The sequence below is a fragment of the Azolla caroliniana genome, unplaced genomic scaffold, assembly GCF_043228905.1.
Source record: "Azolla caroliniana isolate FFs.n. ecotype wild unplaced genomic scaffold, voAzoCaro1.0.p SCAF_8, whole genome shotgun sequence".
NCBI classification, from domain to species: domain Eukaryota; kingdom Viridiplantae; phylum Streptophyta; class Polypodiopsida; order Salviniales; family Salviniaceae; genus Azolla; species Azolla caroliniana.
In genome coordinates this window covers 9,703,022-9,724,727 of record NW_028230443.1, presented here as the reverse complement: position 1 = coordinate 9,724,727, position 21,706 = coordinate 9,703,022, and the positions used below count along the sequence as shown (strand labels likewise).

Genomic DNA, 21,706 nt, shown 5'->3' with positions numbered 1-21,706 from the left:
TAAAAGGTTTATTGTTAACACTTTGTAATTTATTCTCCATATGTTGTTTAAGCTCTAAGATATACCTACCTAGTCTCTTTATATCCGGGGTTTCTAATAGCTTGGAGAGGGTGGGAGAGGGTCCTAGTATATCTTGGTATTTCACCCTTATTTCGGCATAAGTTGGACACTTACATGTAAAATGATGTCCATCCTCTATCTCTATGTGACATAACCTACATAGCCTTTCCTCTCTAGGGACTCTATTAGCACGATCATTCTTAATCTCAAGTTGGTGAGATGATTTCCTAAGTTGTCCAATGGCCACCCTTAGTGCATTTGATAAGAATGTATTAGATATGTTGGTCGTGTAATAAAACCTAACTGAGAGAAGTGCAAGAAGTGTTCCTTATAGTACAACATTTTCGATGGGAGTGGCTCTCGTGGGGCCACTCCAACATTAGGAAACTTTTAATTTCTAAGTTCCCCAACATTCTTCGTTGTCAATCCTAACTTCTACTTGATTATGCTTTTTCATGGTGGCCCTCAAAAGTTTCGAGTTATGTGTTTTACATGGTGTTACTATTCAACAAATGTGAATATTGTTATATACTGGTGAGAAAAGGATGCCTTTACATCGAAAGTAACTTCTTCCATCTTAATCTTCATAATAATGGCAAGGCAAAAGGTCCCTGTGCATGCATTAATTAGATGGCAAACACGTAACCAATTTTATGTCCATAAGTATTGTTTGAAGCAAATGACACACTTTAACATTTTCCTCCAACATTGATAGTGACCCCTCTACAATAGTTTTCACCAACTTGGCTTTATTACCATAACAGTGTAAGTGGCATTTGAACTGGAAGCCCTAACACCATGTTGGTTGGCAATGGCAATCTAGTTAATGATAGTGTTATTTAGGATAGCATGATTTAATGGTTTCAAAGACTCTAGAGTCTATACTCTATCTCGGGAGGTCTACTTTTCATATCATTTCAAGTGAAGAAGATAGATGATGGTTGTGATTATTGCTTAGGGCAATGTGTGAGAAAAGGAAAGAAGTTTTGGTAATAAACCCTACATTTTTGTAGTATGTATACTCATGTTTTCGATACCTTTACTTTCAAATACTAAAGCATTTCAATTATGTTTCTATAGACAATTTGACACTTTAAAGAGATTTAGAGATGACAGAATTTAGGGCAACTTGACATCTCCTGATGTCATTGGTCTAAACAAACAGAAACTTTTTTATGGGGTGCAAGCAATGCATTTCTATGAATGGATGGCCATACCATTTCTATTCATTTTCCGAACATAAAGTTTAATCAACTTATATTGTTTAACTATACGAGTCATATCTCTCTTAGAGAGTGTTTTGGTCACATGTGTAGAAGAAAGCACATCTAATCACCTCAAAGCAAAAGCAATACATATAACAAAACAAGCTCTCATCATTATGACTTCTAATGATCCTCCAACCTTTTGGGTGGGTTTTCATGTATGGTCATGAAGTGTGTGTGTGTGTTTAGCATGGCATAACATGTCTTCTTGTGACAAAGTGTGTGTTGATATGTACTTATAGATTTTATGTATAGTAAAGGAAGGAAAGAGAAGGGGATGAGGACAAGGAGTTAATGGTGGAGAAAATGATTCATGACCGCACATTACGCAAGTACAACCGCAAAATGTGAAGGAAAAATATGTAAAGGATTGTTGTGAAATGAGGCAAAGTTGGCCACGTCTGTCTTTGTAATGAAATGCTCTTTTCTTTGCAAATTGCAAGGATTTAACATCCATCCATTCCCACACCTATACACTAGTAAATAAATATACGTCCCTTTCTTTAAGTTAGTTGATCACCACACACATACTACATACACTCTTATATAAACAATCACACAATGGCGTTGTTATCATTATTATTTGCCTATTCCATTCCATCTTTCCACATTTTAGAAAGTGTCGGGCTCTCCGAGTGTGATGTCCACCGGCATTGATACGTCCTACGGCACCATTGCGGGAGCTGCCTGCCGTGATGCTCCCTTTTTGGGTGGACCCGGCATCGGTGATGGCAATGACCTTGATACCATGAAATCGCTCTCCTCCGAGTACACGATGCTTGGTGCCAATGGCATCGTCCCCACCGAACCACTACTCTCGCCCGCCTGCCCATCCGATCTTGAACAATCGATCCCGCACTACGACTTACCCGTTGTCCCATGCCATGACACCCCACAGAATTCGGCCGCGTTTCGTGCTCCTCCTCCTCCTTATACCAATACTCACCACCACCATGACATCGATCATCATGAATCTACCACTTACAATGGCCATCTCTTGGGCTTTGAGGATTGGGATATAATTGCTAGTAATATTAGTACTTGGAATGATAATGACCATGATGTACCTCCTAATGAGTTTATGATTCAGCGGATGACTACTAATCCAGCCGTCAATGTCCATGAGGTCCATCTATCCGGCCAGATCTATAACAGTACTAGTCACAAGAATTCTTCAGGACCCACTATGGTGATAGGTAGCATAATTCATGATCTAGCAATCCCATCATGGGATATTATGGATGATCATCTTAGCATGGGGATTCATACGCAGAACTCGCTGCCGCTGGACAGTAGTTATGGTCAGGATCCACATGAAGATGATGGTGAACATGACCACGATAAGGACGGCAATGATGATGATGATGATGATGATGATGATAAAGTGCGGACTCATTACGGAAGGTTCGAATCATCAGATGCATGTATGTTTGATAGCTGCTTCGGTGATTACATATCGGATGACATAATAATGAATCAGATGGGATTGCAGGACATGAATGGGATGGTTAACAGCAGTCATCCATATGTTGTTGGATCAACTAGACATCAGGATTTCCTTAACCCTAATTCGAGTAGCGATGGAGTGGTGCCTACCATTCACATGGACGACCACAAAAAGAAGAAGACAAAGACAAAGACGACCCAAACAATAATGGCTATGAAAAATGAGAATGGTGTGAAACCAAAGAAGAAGAAGAAGAAGAAGAAGAACTTGGTTGCAGAGAGGAAACGCCGGCAAATATTCAATGAGAAGCTCTATTCATTGAGAGCCCTTGTCCCCAACATCACCAAGGTAAATTCTTCTTCTTCTTCTTTTTAAGTAAGTCGCAAGCTTAGTAAATTAATTACATTCCCTCACTCTACTTAGTACCATCATTTGGGATTCTTCTCTCTTCAATTTGATTGACATCTTTGCTACCGCGATCAGTTTGTATGTTATCGATCCAATTTGTTTTCTTAAAACCATGTTGATACAATCTCACATTTTGTTTGATCTTTTTTATTTGATCTATTACCAATCCCATCATTTGCTCAGAAAACCATATTATTGTCGATACAATCTAACATCTTGGTTTGATTTTAGATGGACAAAGTGTCGATTATTGGGGATGCAGCACGATACATGAAGGAGCTACAGACGGATGTGGACGAGGATGAAGCCGACATTGAAACCCTTGTGGCCATAATGCAACGTGCCATCACTGGCCAATGTGGTCAAGACGTTGGCATACGACATGTGGATCCCTTAACATTTCCTTTACCAATGGGCAATGCATCCCTAGAGAATGTATCCTTCCAACCTTGTGAGATTATTAAGGTAATCTCTCTCTCTCTCTCTCTCTCTCTCTCTCTCTCTCTCTCTCTCTCTCTCCATTGGATTTTATTTGTGTTTTATTTTCGATGATTGGGTACACATCCTATTTTGTAATCAATTGTCTCATGGGCCAAATCATATCTTAGTGGACATGAATATATTTTCCTTTATTTCTTAGTGGCTACACTCGTTTAGATGCACAATACTACTCATACAACGCTACTCAGCATTTAGAACTCACCTCATATTTGTTATGCAATCTAAATCTAGTTAGGAAGATGGTTAACACCTTTAATGCCAACCTTTTACTTTTAACTTTCTAACCAAAGTAACTACAGTAGGAGATATGACAAGCAACCGTTAATCCAAGTTCGAACCTGCATGAGATATTATTGTACATGTCTATTTTGAGGGGAGGGGATAGGGAAGAAAAATTACAAACCAGGCTATGGGAACAAATAAGGAAAAATATAATCAACAGTTTAGAAAAAAATCACCAAAAAGACCATGTACAACAAAGGAAGTCCCCAAGTCATCATCACTAAATAGTCTCCTACCAAATGATATGTTTTTTGTTTGCAATAATATGATTGGAAGGATGTTGTTTTCCCTTTTTTGTAGTGTACATTCACTCATATGTATTTTCCTTTGCAATACAATTGAGACGATGTTGCTTTTACTTTATATAGTATTCGTAGCATGTGAGAAATATATTATGTGTATGTACATGAATCTATAGATATTTCTGTATCCATCCTAGCTAAATAGACAAGTCCAAATTCAAGCTCTCTTTGCAATCTGATTGGATGGATGTTGCTTTTACTTTGCATACTAATTACGTTTGTCCTAAGGTGAGAAATATACGTTCCATAAATGAATAGATTTTTATTAGTGTCTTACGCCTTTTCAAATGTCATATTCTACCATCATGTGGTTGTAACTTTGGACTCTTTGATTCTCTGGTTATGCATTGAGTTTCCTCTCTCTCTCTCTCTCTCTCTCTCTCTCTCTCTCTCTTTTTGCCTCATCATGCATCTGCTCTTGTAGTGAGTCCACGTTTACTTTCTACAATTCTCAACTTGCCCACATTGTGAGGTGTACCCGTGTAGCATCTTTACATACTTGTGGTAAGGGGAACAAGTAATTATGTACATACTCCACATATTTTAAAAGGCGTGCCATTACACCTTGGGACAACATTATGATTGTTTTCATTTCCGGCTATTTAATGCATTGATTTCCATGCAGTCTATAGAAGACATGGAAAGTAATTATTAGAAAACACTGAAGAGAAAGAAATTATAGAGAGAGGTACTCAATAGACTACGAGAAAAAGGTATTGTTGTATTAAAGAGGAAGTATTACATGGGGGGCCTTCCCCTAATTTCCAGAAAATGGCCTCCTCTTCTTTGTGCACACAAGCTAATTAAATACCCATGGACTCAACTACTTGACCACTAATTTCTCTAGCTACTCCCAACCAATCTTCCATTAATTTCTCTAATCCTAACTACTCCATAACACTCTCCTACGAGGCGAAGAGTTTCATCCTCGAAATTGAAACACTAGTACACTAACATGACCGGCTAAGTTGAAAAGCATAATGAAAAAGAGAGAAAGAAGAACAATGGCAAAAGTGGTCTTACCATATTGATACAGAAGGAAATGCCTAAACCCTTGCCATTGTAATACTAATTATAGCTAGGGTACCAAAACAAGAATGTGGGATCCAAATGAAACAAACTTCTTTCAAAGATCCATGTGGCTTCCGAAAGTGGTCGGCCTTTCCACTTGATCAAAAATTGCGTATTTCCATTGCGCGCTTGTTGTTTTAAGATTGCTTCAGGTTCTTTAGCTTCCTCACATGGTTAGTCTTCCAGCTCCAATCTTTATCTGCATGAAATCTTTTAGCAATCTTACATGAAATGTGTCATGCACCTTGATGAAATTAGGTAATTTCAGCTTGTAAGTAACTCCATTAAAACTTTGTAGTACTTCATATGGCCCGTAATAACGATGATTAAATTTTGGTGAGAGTCGTCTAGGTAATGGCCAATGAGCGGCACTAATGAGGACCAAATCACCTTTGAAAAAAATCGATGTGTTGACATTTTTTGTTGGTTGCCTGAATCATTCGTTCCTTCGATTGTTTTAATCCTTGTTGTGCAATCTGCATTGTTGCTTGCCAGTCTGCTAGAAAAAGGTCGACATCAAGCTCTTGAATTTTATCTCAAACAACATGAGAGACCAAAGCCACTGGTGTAAGAACTTGTCTCCCTATAGCTAATTCAAAAGGAGAAAAACCACCGGTAGTCTGTTTAGAGGAATTATAACAAAATTCCAGCATATCGATATGATCCGCCTGCACATAACAACGAATGTAGTCTTCAAGACTCTGATTTACCATTTTCGTTTTGCCATCTATTTGGGGATGAGCCATAGAAGACATTTGGAGTTGTGTGTCTAGAAAATTGAAAAGTTCTTGCCAAAATCGACTAGTAAAACGTAGGTTCCTATCTGATATGATAGCCACAAGCAGGCCATGATATATAAATATATGTTTGCAAAACAATTTGGCTACCTACAAGGTTGTCAACGATGGTTTTGTTGGTACGAAGTGAGCTTGTTTAGAGAAATAGTCGATGACCACCATGATAGCATTGTAACTTCTCAACACGGGCAAATCTGCTATGAAATCCATACTCACCACATCCCATGGTTGAGTGGGTGTTGGCATGGGTTGTTGTAATCCATATGGCAGTCCACATCGAGCTTTGAATTGTTGGCATATCACACAAGATTGGACGCAGTCTTTTACATCCAACACCATATGGGGCCAAAAAAAATGAAGTTGGATGTTGGTAAGTGTCCTGTGAATACTACCCTACCCTGCCATCTTACAATCATGTGCTTCGTGCAAAACCAATGCCTTAATTTCCCTTATATTAGGTACAAACCTGTTACTATGTACCATTATTTGACCTTTGTTCTTGTTGCATTCCAAGTGACCCATGGGCCGCATGTTTCATTCCATATCAGAAATCAATTGTTGTGTGTAGCGATCATGTTGTTGAGTTGTTTGAATGCCTTGTAGCAAAGAAGAATTAGAGATCACCAAAATGGTACAAGCATGAGGCATTCAACTTAAAGCATCTGACATAGGATTAAGAGCACCACTTTTATGGTTTATGCAAAAGTCAAATTCTGCTGGAAAATCTTGCCAATGTGCTTGTTTAGGGAACGACTTCGGCTATGATTGAAAATACTGCAAGGATATATTATCTATGAATAATTTAGTAATTTATCTTGGACATAATGATGCCATTTGCATAAGGCATAGACAATGACAAGTATTTCTTTCACATGAGTAGGCCACCTAGTTTCAATCTCTAAACATTTCTTGGATTCATAAGCGACCATATGTCCATCCTATATCAAAATTGCACCATAAGTCACATCAGAAGCATATGTATGGATTTCAAATGATTTAGTAAAATCGGGTAACTTAAGCACCAATTGTGAACATAGTGCTGCTCTGATTTTTTCGAAAGCATTTTGTTCTAGAGTTGTCCACTTCGGGGTTAGCATATAATTTGTTTTCTCGCAATATTTGTAATAGCTTCTTAACATGTACCAAGTGCTCTTCCAATGTTTTGCTATAGATGACTGTTGAGTAACAAGCTCAACATGAAGCCGAATCGGCTAATAGCCGAAAGGCTGAATCGACTGGTAGGATCGGCTGATAGCTGAGAAAGGGCCATAGGGCCAGATCAGCTAGAGAAGTTGTTCAAACCTATATTCCTATTTTAATAGGAATATTATAGGAAAGTTAGGTGTCAGAGCTCATAATTGAGCATTTAGTACTTTTTAGTACTTGTGTTAGCCCACTCTCAAGGGCTTTTATAAAAAGTACTTTGTGTGAACATTGTATGTACAGAGTCTTTTGTAATAGAAATTTTTTCATGTTGTTTGCTAACTCTATCTCTCTCTCTCTCTCTCTCTCTCTCTCTCTCTCTCATTGTGTACTCCATCTCAATCACCATTCTTTGTTTTTTTACCTAATTGTTTATTATCTTTTTTTCTGGCTCAACCACATGTGTAAAGCTTTCACATCATAAGAGCACCAGGGATAGATGGATCCTTTGTAACCGACAAAGCAATTTAAAACATAGACCAAACAAGTCTTTTGGACACACATAAAAATAGGAACATGGACAGAGGTATGAGTATTTCTCTACCAATTGTCATGACACAGTGACATCAAATACGTTGTTAGTGAGGATTGAACTTTCAACCTCAAATCTACAAGACGTCATACTCAACCATCTAGATATGAGCATGTATTTGTATGATAATAATTGTATATTCTAGCATATATACATTCCAGAATATTCTAGAAATATTCTATGGTGTATTCTAGACGGGTATATTCTAGAGATATTTGTAAGGTATATTCTAGAGATACTCAATCTTAGAAATTGTATAAATACTTTTAACCTCCTTGGTTCCTTTCAAGGGATTCAACACTAGACATTGACATATCAATCTAGTATTCTCGTTTCATGCCATATTGTCTCCTTCGTCATCTATGTCTTCATGCTCTCAATAGCTTCCTAAGTTCATAGACTCATCACTCACAACTTCTAGAGCTCCTAGCCTCATCACTTTTGGTTCCACATCCGTAGCCTTATGGATCGTATCCTCATCATCCATGCTCCGTTGTAGTCCGCAGTTGGTGTGTCCGTGACACCGACAGAAAACTCGATAGGAACATCTATGTATATTGGGAATACAAGATGCACCAGTACGTGCTCAAACACGAGCACTGGAGTTAATACGTGGATGGAGCAAATTATGAAGCTCCGGAGCCGACACACAAGGATTTCCCAGTCTGGGAGCAAGCAACAAGTCGAGTCTTGTACTGCTTGGCATCCTGTGTGCACGATCAGATGCTCGGCTGCAACTGGTATGCGAAGACACCAAATGACACTTGGAAAAATCTGAAAAAGTTTTTTGCTACAAGCATGACTATTAAAAAGTTGCAGTTCAACAAGAATTGAACAACATTAGGCAAAAAGACATGTCGGTGGCCGATTATACCTCCAAATAAAGGAGATGTACGACGTTCTAGGGTCCATCAGTGTGATGGTGGATGAGGACAAAATGGTGTAGGTCTGCCTCAGAGGTTTGGTGCAAAGTTTCAGATAATTCCGAATGGCACTCTATACTAGGGAGAAAATGTTAGAGACACCCACAACAAAACAAAGGGGTTTTACCTTTTTTGCCCTTGCCATGACCTCCATTACCCCATCGTCCACTTCATCAAGAATGTCGAGAGGTTCATGTCTATTGTTGTCGAAAACATCATCAAGATCCCTAACATTGGCTTGGGCTAATAGAACTTTTGTTGATTTCCTTAGGGGACATTCAGATGCTAAGTGTTGGGGACAAGGCCGTCAATGCGGAAGTGCAAGCAACATTCGTGATGAAGAAGAACTTGTGTATGCGCATATGCAAGATAAACACACACAAAGAGAGAGAGAGAGAGATAGGCACAAAGAAAACGTTATATTCGAATAGCAACAGTTACAAAGAATGACAACCGACCTTTACTAAAGGTTACAAAGTCACTTTATATAGTGACTATCCTAGGGAACCTACCCTTTATGCTATTTACAGAAATAGCCCAAACTTGGGCTGTCCAAAGGGACAGTGTGAATACGGCCATTATACACTCGTATTCGACACTCCCCCGTAATGGGCGTATACATAGGTTATCTAAAAAATTACAGGTATATACAAGGTTTATCGGACGGATCGGTTTTGTTAGAGTTGGCAAGATCCAAAGAAAGAAGACCACACCGGTCAGGTCAGAAGAGCTGAAGCTGATCCTCAAAGAACCGATGTCGGTGGTCCAAAACCATCCTGTGTTGTGTGTCCGACTTTAACTAGACTGATTTTTCGTTACGCCCATCTGGTGCCGAAGGGACCGGAAACGATCCGCCGAAAGACACTTGGTCATTCCATCTGCGACATTATCGGTTGTGGATATTTTCTCGAGACCGATTTTCCCTGAAATGACGCAGTCCCGAACGAAGTGATATCGAACATCGATATGTTTGGAGGTGTTGTGGTGAATCGGATTTTTGACAAAGCAACAACACGCTGACTGTCGTTGTAGACAACTAGAGCCGAGTCGAGGTCGGACGCATAAGGCTTCTTTTGCCGCATCGGACGCAACTACATATTCCGCTTTGGTTGTTGATGTGGTTGTGCACTCCTGAAGTTTTGACTTCCACGAGATTGCTCCATTGCCGAATTTGAAACAGTATCCGGTTGTTGATTTCCGACTGTCCACGCAGCCGGCGAAGTCCGAGTCAGTGTAACCGACTACGCTTGAAGTTGAGTTCGGGCCAAAAAGAATGTCGTGGTCTTTTGTGCTAGCTAGATATCTGAATACTTGCTTGACTGCGTTCCAGTGCGATCGGCCTCGGTTGTACATGAATCTGCTGACGACTCCTACGGCGTGAGAGATATCATGCCGTGTCGTGACCATCACATACATAAGGGAGCCGACTGTCGGTGCATACGGTACCGACTTCATATCTTCCCCCTCCGGACCGAATGTTGGGCAGTCTCGCTGACACAGCCGAAGGTTAATGGGGAGCGGGGTCGAAGCAGACTTGCTCGAGTGCATGTTGAAGCGTTCCAAGACACGTCCGATGTAGTCGGTTTGAGACAAGAAAACTTGTTGTTTATTGTGATGCCGACTAATCTTCATACCAAGTATGTGTCTTGCCGAACCAAGGTCCTTCATGGCAAACTTCAACCGCAATTTCCGAACAAGTTCGGTGAACTCTCCAGCATGCCGACCGGAGAGTAGCATGTCGTCCACGTAGATGATGAGGAAGACGAGAGACCCGTCTTGAGTTGTTTTGGTAAAGAGACAATGGTCCTCATCGCTCTTTGAGAAGCCGACCGATTGGATGAAGTCGTCGAACTTCTTGTACCACTGTCGGGGTGCCTGTTTCAAGCCGTAGAGACTCTTCCTCAGTCGGTAGACTAGATGTTCCTGGTTGGATGCCACAAAGCCTTTCGACTGCTCCATATAGATTTCCTCCTGTAGGTCACCGTTGAGGAATGTCGTTTTTACATCTAGCTGAATTAGCTCCAAGTTGTCGGCGGCCACGACGCCGAACATGAAACTAAGGGTTGTCATTTTCACCACTAGTGAAAAGATTTCGTCGAAGTCGACGCCATATTCTTGTCAAACTCCCGTCGGAACTAATCTGGCCTTGTACTTTGGGTTGGTCGAGTTGGACGTCTCTTTTAGTCAATAGACCCACTTACACGGAAGAGCACGTTGATTCTTCGGTAATTCAACCAAGTCCCAAGTCTTATTTGCCCAAATGGAGTGCATTTCCGACTCCATCGCCACATGCCATGTGGCTGAATCGGTAGATGCCGATGCTTCTTCGTAAAACGTCGGTTCGCCGGCGTCGGTAAAGAAAATTCCGGGAGAGTACATCTCCGGAGGTTGCGACAGTCTCTCGGATCTGCGAGGTATGACTGGACTAGTCGCACCAGGTGTCGATGTCGGATGGTCGGGAGCCGAGCCATTCGGTTGTGCCGAGTCGGTGGATTCAGTGCGAGAGTTGTCGGTTACCCGTGAAACCGATCTCGTGTTGTGGGTTGGACCTTCATGAAGGGTTGACACTTAAGACAATATTACCCTTTGGACTTCAATAGGCCTTTCGGTCATTTTATGCATAGCCGACTCGTTGAACACGACGCCCTAACTTCAGATGATTTGTTTGTGCTCAGGGTCCCAGAGTCGGTATCCGATCTCGCCGTTGGGTCCATATCCAAGGAAAACGCATTTCCTTGATCTTGGTTCAAGTTTCCGGCGGTCGTCTTTCAGTATGAGGCCATACACCCCGCGGCCAAAGATCCTCAGCTTGTCATCATTCGGCTTATTGTCGGTCCATGTTTCCTGAGGTATTGTAAGTCCTACAGGTCTACTTGGCGACATATTTATTATGTGTACTGCTGTAAGTAGAGCCTCCGCCCAGAAGCCATCCAACAGTCCATAGTGTTGGAGCATGGATACTATGCGTTCTTGAATCGTCTGATTCATGCGTTCTGCTCCGAACTATAAGGTGTCGTATATTCACGTCGAATGCCGTCTTCCTGGCAAAATTTGACGAATTCTTCAGACTTGAATTCTCCTCCGTTGTCGGTTCGGAGACATTTCAGTTTCTGACCAGTCTAATTTTCGACCATTGCAAGCCATTCGGAGAAGATCGAGAACACCCGATCTTTGGTTCTGATGGGGTAAGCCCACACCTTCCGAGTCGAATCGTCAATAAAACTAACGAAGTACGAAGCACCACTGAGAGACTGATGTGGCATTGGGCCACAAACGTTCGAGTGGACCAAATCGAGGGGACTTGATTCTCTTGGTGCTGATGTCAGGTGTAATGTGGGTACCTGTTTGCCGTACTGGCAATGCTCGCAGAATTGGTGATCCGAGAAGGAGAGTTTGGGGATGTAACCAGCTCTAGATAGGTGCATTATGCCGGCCTTGCTGAGATGTCCAAGTCGTCTGTGCCATAACAATGACACGGGGATATCAACCAAAAATAAGTCACCTTCCTTGAGTGTGACATATAAAGGATACAAGGATTGTACCTTTGGTACTCGAGCAAGAAGGAGGTTCCCTTTGTGGAGTGTCCACCCTCCTGATGAGAATCTGGCACGGATGTCAGCTTCGTCAAGCTGTCCAATTGAGATCAGGGGTCTTGAGAGCTCAGGAACGTGTCAGACGTTTTGAGTACGAATGTAGAGCCGCCCGAAAGGTTGAGGTCTACGGTGCCGATTCCGATTATAGCACAGTGTAGCGAGTTTCCGACTCGAACTGAGTCGGGGTTCCGGTCCAAGTATTGCCAAATCTGAGATCAGTGAGGTGTCACATGATACGATGCACCCGAGTCCAAGAGCAGAACTTCTTATTCGATTGGGTTGTCTATGGAAAGTATGTTCGGGTCGATCGTCAAAATTTCGGCTAAAAAGCCGATGTACTTGACCTACTCATGCCGGCTACTCTTCTGATCCGCTCTCAGAGCTTTGTCGATTTTTGCTTTCAGTGACCGACAATCGGCTTTGATGTGTCCCGGTTTCTTGCATTAGTTGTAGATTTGGTTGTCTCAGGACTTGCTCCGGCTTCGTGTTCGGCGGTCGGGAAGAACTTCTTCCCCGGTTGTTCGATCGGTTGATCGAACGTTGTACTACGTAAGCTTCATTTGCCGAGTCTTTGGCAAAAGACTTTCTCCGACCTGCTTCAGTCAGGATTGCGCTCATGACTTCGGAGTACTTAACGGTAGCTATTGAAGCATTGCACACGGTTGTAACGAAAGTTTCCCATGAAGAGGGAAGACTACTCACGAGTATCATTGCTCTGAGTTCATCCTCGATTGCCGCCCCCTGAGACGAGATTTGGGAGCTTATGCTTTCGTACTCGTTGAGGTGTGCCTAAACCGAATCGGACTCTTTCATCCACAAGTTGTAGAGGCGCCGGATCAGATACATCTTCGTTGCCGCGACCTTCTTTTCATACATTTCCGACAGTGGTTTCCAAAGTTCAAATGATGTCGAGCATGATTGCACTGTGAAGTACACTGACTCCGACAAGTGCATCCGAATCGTGGCATGGACAATTCTATCCAACTTCTGCCACTCGTTTGCCTTGCATGCTTCTCGGGAATTTTCATTCTCAATCGGGTCTATCTGAGCCTTGACTTTGATCCTTCGAGAAGTTGAAGTTCAAGCCCTTGAACCTCCTTAGACTCATCTCCAATGAGCCGAATGTTGATGCCATATGCTTCGGTTTCGGTTGGTAAGACTCGGTTCGGAGTTTACTACGAACCTTAGTGGGGTGCAGCCGGTTGGCTCACCCGATATCGTTCTAGTCGGTTTTGAACCCGAGTCGGTTTGGTTTCGGGTACTTGTTGCTGAACTTGCTCGGAGTGACTCCGGTAACTTGAGGGACAAAACCGGCTGGTCTTCCTGAATGTTGCCGAGTCAGAGTTAGCCCGGTTAGCTTCTGATCGTATGCCGAATACCGATTACCGAAACTGATTGTTTGGGCCGATTCTGCTTCGGATGACTGCAGCGATGAGAGGGACGGATCCAACTGATCCTCCAGAATGTCGATCAGCCGAGTGAAGCATGAATTTGGTTATTGCCTAGAGACCAATCTGTAGCGGGTGGTTACAACAAGCGGGTGAATAACGTCTGGTGACCTATTCGGATGTTGGTTAACCGAATGAAGCACGATTGGGTCAGTTGTTGCTCAAGGAGCTCCCCTCAAGCAGTTACAATCACAGGAACAGAGTACATCCGACTGGTTTACTCCAATTTGTGATTTAACATAGTGAGATGCGAGCTTTTTGTTTTTTTTTTCTTCTTCTCCCTTCTCTGTTCTTCAAAGAAAACGAAAACGGAATGTTGTGTGGTGTACTATGATGGCCGGCAACGTGTTGAAGAACCTCCAATGCTCTGATACCCAATGTTGGGGACAAGGTCGTCAATGCGGAAGTGCAAGCAACATTCGTGATGAAGAACCTGTGTATGCGCATATGCAAGATAGACACACACAAAGATAGATAGATAGATAGATAGATAGATTATATTATCGTCTTCGGAGATCAAATATGACCTATGAGACCAAAAATATTACATTTCACGTGATACGTGTGAAAGTGAGTAGTGACTCTCGATGTTCAAGAACTTTACCAATGAATGTTGCAATCGAGAGTGCACATTGTGGTTGTGAGAGGAATTCATGCAAAGATTGGGCTCGATCGAAGAGATGTGGAAAGCATGGTCGAATATGATCAAAGGCAGAGCATTGTATCAAAGTGTGATACTCAGACTCGCGAACTTGTTTAGGGCAAAGTGTGCATAACCGACCACTCTCATCACTTGTACCCCAACGCCCTGTTTCACATCGCAATGCATGTGAGCTAAGTCGCATGGAAGCAATGGTTCGAATGGCAGATAACGGTATGGGCTCTAACATGTATGGATGTGTACGATTTCCCCGTTCCGCAAAGAATATGGTTTTGTAGTTAGGTGCAACATGTGTAGTATAATGTGTGAAGCGTGAGCCTCCACATTTGTCCCATGTCATGATACATTGGCGTTGCAAAAATGCCTCATTTACAGAGGAATCTAATGATGCATCATGAAGCAAGTGTCTCACATCCCATCTACCAAACCATTTTTCTATATCTTGCATCCAACCGGAACACAAAAATTTGCTTTTATGCGTCTTTTGGATATTTTTGCTTGCTTCCCACGCAATTCTAGGAAGTCGATGTGAGGGACTTTTTTGAACCTTAAGCATGTATTCAACAACCCTTTCCATGGCCATGATCTCAATGGGAAGCGATCCTGTCTCAAGGAGGAGGAGGGTGTAGGGCGTTTGTTTCTTAACTTGTAGAAACTTGGTAAGAAAATGCTTTTGGACATTTTCAAACTCTTTCCACATAGACTTAGGGATGCTACCGCCCCATACTTCCACCCCATAGAGAAGAACTGGTGTCACCAAAGTGTCAAAAAGATATTTCTTGAGGACCCAACACTTAATATCTCCAAGATTGCATGTGTTCTCAAATGCATAGTATGCTCGTTTGCCCGCCTCTAAGCGGCGTGTAGCACATTCATTCCATCTATGATTTGAAGGAACTTCAAGGCCAAGATATTTGAAGCTTTCCACACATTCAAGTGGCTCATTGTTGTACATAATGCATGGTTTATCTCTTTTTTGGCTCTTCACAAGCATAATCTTTGTTTTAGAGCTATTGACACTTAATTTAGTATGCATGCAAAATTTTTCCAATGCCTTCATAAGCTTTTGTGCATCTCCTAAAGTATTTGCAAAAAGCACTACGTCATCTGCATATAGCAAAAGCATAATCACAACATTCCCAATGGCAACTTCTTCAACACATTCTTCCTTTGCAAACTTGGTAACCATTTCTTCCAATTCATCAATGCATAGACCAAATAGTGTTGGTGAGAGTGGGCATCCTTGCTTAACACCAATAGTGCTTTTGAAAAAATCTGAAAGTTTATCTTTCATGCGCACACAACATATAACCTTCTCATAAATTCGGGAAATTGCAAGCATATATTCACTTGGCACCTCAAGTTCTTCCATTCGCCTCCAAAGATGCTCACGAGGTACCATATCAAAAGCTTTCTTGAAGTCTACAAAGCAACAATATAAACCTTTACCTCTAAGGCGACTTTCCTCCATTAATACTCGAAGGGTGATAAGGTGATCAATGGTGCTATGGTGTTTCCGAAAGCCAGCTTGTCCATAAGCTCTCTTACCACTTTTTTCAGCCCATACACTTATCTTTGATTCCATTATACATCCAAATAGTTTTGCCATTAATGAGCCAACCATGATGGTTCGATAATTGTTTACATTATTTATATCTCCACCTTTATGTAAAGGTTTGATCCAATTTGTAGTCCAATCGTACGGCATACCATGTTGCAATGCATCATTAAACATATCGCTTATCCATATATGTGCTTCCTTTCCCGTCCATTTGAGCATTTCAGCCTTTATACATTGAAGATCGCTTGCCTTTCGAGAGGCCAATTTCTTAAGTCCTATGCATATATCTTCAATTGTAAAGAAGGAAGGCATATGTGAAAGAGAACCATAACACATCATCTTTCCGGCAAGAGATAACTCATATAAATTCTTACAATGCATAGACAAGTCGTGAAGAGTTAAGTCACCATAACTCTCAACACGTTTTCCCTTTAGATTTCCCCAAAATTTAGCACATGCATGTGCTTTCTCTTGCGTTTGGATAAATTGTTGAGTAACTTCCCATATTCTTCTCTTTCTTTGAATAAGCCTTTTATACTCATGCAAATGCTTTTGGTAATTCTCTTTATCCTTAACTACATCCAAAACCATAAGGCACTTTCGAGCTTCACGACATTCTTTATCAAACCATTTTTTCCTAAGTTTCTTGGTGCATTTCCAAGATGTGCGGTTGGTCGAAAAACATTTGTTTGTACATGAGAGAATGACTTTCTTGAAAGCTTCCCATTTGCATTCTAGTGTGGCACCATGTTGTATCTTTGTCATTTGTAACATATCCTCAACCATCTTGGAATACATGGGTGCTCGCTTAAGGTTCATGCTCAAGTGCGGTTGTTTATTATCTTCAATAGCCTTCTCACAATCAAACCTATGCATACATTTGAGATCAATACATAAAGGCCTATGATCTGATTCCGGTGTCCATTCACCAAGTGAGAATTTATGTATACGATCCAAAATACCTTCGGAAAGTAGCACATAATCAATCACACTATTTCCGTTGTATTTTCTACATGTAAAACCATTAGTGTTGGGCCATAAGGAAATACCATTTGCAATAAGCAATCCGGTACTATTGCACATTTGTAGGAGTAGTTTCCCAAATTGGTCCGGATCTTTTTCATCGCTAGAAGAGCGGTTATACATTTGCATATCCTCTTGCATCCTTGAGATATGTGGCATGAAAGATTCTTGTGAATCAAGTTGGAAACTTCTTGTACGAGCATTCATGTCACCAAAGACAATAACTTCCCCTTTGGATTTGAAATAAGCAATATCATCTTCTAGATTGGCAAACGGTTGATCTTTATCCAAACAAGCATAAAAGTTAGAATCTTGATGAGGAATGTAACATCCAACAACAAAAGTGGGCAAATCATTAGGTGTTTCTATTTTGAGCCATATGTAGCATTTATTTTCATCATTTTTTATGATTGACACATATTTCTCTATTTCCTTCTTAATCAAACATGCCACCCCTCCTTGTCCTCTTCTTTGTCTTGGATTTTTCTTCCATATCAAAGAGTGTACATTATAGTTTCCTAAACCTTGAATCCTTTGAGTATCATGCTCCCATGTTTCAACAAGAAGTGTGATATCCGAGTCATTGGTGAACTCCTCTATGCCAAATCCCGCATTCCATGGGTATCCATTGCAATTCCAAAAGCATAGTCGTAAAAGGCGTGGGTTAGTCTCATAGATCACGTGTCCCTATTTGCCTACATTTCCATCTTTAGGCACATCCTTAACCTTGTTTTTCAATCTTTCTTCATAGAGAGAGAGAGAGAGAGAGAGAGAGAGAGATAGGCACAAAGAAAACGTTAACTTCCAATAGCAACAGTTACAAAGAATGACAACCGACCTTTACTAAAGGTTACAAAGTCACTTTATATAGTGACTATCCTAGGGCAACTGCCCTTTATGCTATTTATAGAAATAGCCCAAACTTGGGATGTCCAAAGGGACAGTGTGAATACAACCATTATACACTTGTATTCGACACTAAGTGTGGAATGCCACATTCAAAACAGCCCCTTCGAAGATTTTGGATCCTTTTCCCATTTGATGTGGATGGCATGATTTTTCATGTTCCACGATTATCCCCGCAATTATCCTTGGACATAGTTGGTGATCTGTAGAGAACTCTTTGCTCTTGCCTACTAAAATCGCATCTCATAGGGAAGTTGATGGATGATTTCATGGCTCAAAATGGTTGTTGAAGTTCTGCGATATCACCAATTTGTTCAGCCAATTGGATTGCCATCTCCAAATTCACTGGTAGCTGCTTTTTAATCTCCATCCTGATTTTATATCTTAAACCAAACAAAAAACTATGAATTTTAGTCACTTAATGAAAAAATCCCCTCGACTTTCCTTAATTTCCTCCATTCATCCATCAAACGAATTGTTTCATTTGGTGGGATAAAATATTGCCGCATTTGAGTTGTGAAGGCTTGCCATCCCATGAAATAATATGTGTTCTCTCCGAAAAGTTGCCCATTTAAGGTCGTCCCTTCTAAAAAGTTTGTTGGAGATATTGCCCATTGGCCTTGGGGTATACCACTTTGTCGAAGAAAGTGTTCTACCTCATGAACCTACCTAATCAAGGCTAGTGATTTTTGTTCACCTGAATACATCCTTGGTTTGATTGGCATGAACTATCTGCCTCCCCCTTCTATGCCCCTACTTCATTATTTAAAAGAAGATCGACTAGTATTTCTAATCGATGCTTCATTAGGGCTTGGTTATGGCCATCATCTGTATTGTATCCACGAGTTTTCTAATCGTCTCTTCCCTTGACTCTTGCCCTTCTACTTCCAATGCTTCATGGAGAGATCCAAATTCGATCCCCACCGTTTCTCCCAAATCTTGTGAGGTTTGCCCACCTAGTTGTTCCACATGATCACTACCGTGCTCTATTATTTCTCGTGATTCAAATTCATCCACGATTTCCATATTTCCCCTTTGTCGAAAAGGGTGTGATTCCCTATCCATTCTCCTTCTATTATTCAACACATTTTTAGAAATTTCTTACCCGAGAGTTTGGCCGGTCGAGTAGATATGTTGTCGATAAACTCTTCTTAACTTATTAGATGTGTTTCTTGTTGCTATCATAAGATGCTCACTTCAGTTGTTGTAGATTGTTTCTTTCTCTAGTGCTTGAAAATAAAATCAACCACCAATGTAGCCTTTCACTTGATTTCTAGCCATACCTTCCACTCCCTGGCTATGACTATTTGAGTTTGCTATTTGCTTCTCTTATGTGCTAGTTGCTAGATCTTTCCACGGTCGTACACCTTCTTGGTGAAGGTGATGCGTAGAACCCGCTTTGATACCAAGTATTAGAAAACATTGAAGAGAGAAAGAAATTATAGAGAGGGGTACTCAATAGAATAAGAGGAAAAGGTATTGTTGTAATAAAGAGGAAGTATTATATGAGGGGCATTCCCCTAATTTCTAGACAATGGCCTCCTCTTCTTTGTGCACACAAGCTACTTAAATACCCATGGACTCAACTACAAGATCAGTAATTTCTCTAACTACTTCCAACCAAGCTTCCCTTGATTTCTATAATCATAACTACTCCATAACAAGAAATGTCTTGCAGACAATTTTCTGTCCTCATTTCATAATACGAATAAATATTTAATGCTTTAGTTTCCATGAATCTAAAAGCAATGGAAGGGAGGGTCCCCCCATGTCCGTTTTTCATTTTCTATGCATTTTGTAGTGCTCTTTACTTTTTTATTTATCTATTTTGCACTTGCATGACTCCCAAATTAGCTAGGATGCTTTTAATGTTCTAAAATAGAACACTCGTACTCTTCATTTTGGGCAATATTGCCCTCATCTTTTCATGGAGCGTTGAACATTCAAGATTGGATCCATGATCTAGAAATTGTATAACTTGTATTACACTTTGAAATTGTGCCAGATCGCATGTAAATCAATTGAATTTTGTCTAAGTTTTCTTTTGTGTTTCTTTATTGAATATATGATCAATAGATGTGTGCCAATGTAGGTACACGTGTCCCAAATGGACAAGCAATTGTACCACATTCACATACATTGCAAGAAAAGTGATAATGTGTTAGTTCAACTATGTCGAGCTATGGAAGCAATTGAAATTCATATTTTGTCTGCAAACATCACCTCACATGGCAATAACATTTTCCAAAATTTAACTATCGAGGTAAGCTACATTATTCATTTCTTTATAACGTCCCCAAATATTGCATCATTTTTCATTTTATCTAAACCATATGAATGGTCATTATTCAACTTGTGAATATATACTCAATATTAAAGATGGTTATGAACATCAACACTATATAAACATGTCAAAAACTGATTGCATGATTATCTACTAGATCTCCATGACTGTCCAAAATCAATACCTAAGATTTCTAATACATTATTGTTAGTATCAAGAGTAGCAAAGGTAGTAAGAAATTATTGTTTCACATATTTGTATGCATTAACATGTCAAGAAAAGTATTGGTAATTGCCAATGGAAGTAATAACAAATCTCAAGAAGGATTTTATATTGTTCAAAATAGTTCGCAAATTTACCTTTACATTACTGGTAGTAGCAAAGATAGTAAGATTTAAACCATTGCTTCATGGATTTATCCCCATTGACATATCAAGTAAATTATTAGTAATTACCAATAGAAGGATTTGCAATTCCCAATAGTTTGCAAATTTATATTTACTCGCATTGGGACATCATGCATTTGGGTTTCATTACAATGGGTTGAGGATGGAGGGTGAGTGTCATCCCAATAGTTATGGTTGTGGTGGTGGTTATCATAATATTACTAGTAGTATACTATCGTATGAATATATTATTTATCGATCTTTGTTTATGTTTTTAAGACATGTATAAAATAAATACAAATTCTTCCTAGTGTAATCCTTATCAATTTTCTACTTATGTAGATCGTCATATAGTTGGGGTATTTACCATCATAAAATTTTAGTCATTCTTTCTTGTGGAAGGTTCTCTAATCATTGAACTTGTTAATTATTGTCAAGGTTAAAAACAAATTTGTGACAACAATTGAAGATGTTCGACAAATGATACTTCATACCACATCTATATTTGGGCTTAACTTGGAAACTTGACGGCCATTGGTTGTGCTTCATTTCATGAGGTATTTAAAAATTAAGAAGTAACAATTATATTTCAGCACAAATATTGCCTAGATGTGGATAGTTGGATCTATTGCATCTCTAATTCCCCTAAAGTGTAATATATTTTTCTTGGTTGTGGTTCAAAAGCCAATCAAAACCCTCTTTCTAAAGTTCAGTTTGTGTCTTTCATCATGAATAACCAAATCAATCATTTTCAAATCTCTCTAAATACTAAAGGAAGTTCATACCATATTCCAAATCATTTACCATTATTTTCAAAGGTATTATGTATTACGCTCCATTCATTACTGTCAAAGGTATTACATACTAGCTCCATTCATAATTGTCAAACTCAATCATATTATGGTCTTAAAATCACAGTTGATAACAATGTAGTCTCATCACCATTTAACAATTCAAAAGTCAAATGGTAACATAAACCTATGTTTTCATTGGATGATGTTCAGATGGGGATTATTCTTTTGGTGAAAAGGGAATTCAGGGTTTATTACTTAC

At 40.2% G+C, this 21,706-nt stretch overlaps 1 protein-coding gene across 1 annotated transcript; it reads left to right on the top strand.

The window, feature by feature from the left end:
• Positions 1–2,708: 2,708 nt before the first annotated feature.
• On the top strand, positions 2,709–21,347 carry LOC147860987 (transcription factor bHLH35-like). Its single transcript, XM_087323815.1, has 4 exons — positions 2,709–3,120; positions 3,412–3,645; positions 20,076–20,246; positions 21,092–21,347. Exons 1-4 carry the CDS (start codon positions 2,752–2,754, stop codon positions 21,179–21,181), a joined length of 864 nt encoding a protein of 287 aa, XP_087179941.1. The 5' UTR covers positions 2,709–2,751; the 3' UTR covers positions 21,182–21,347.
• The last annotated feature ends 359 nt before the right edge of the window (positions 21,348–21,706 follow it).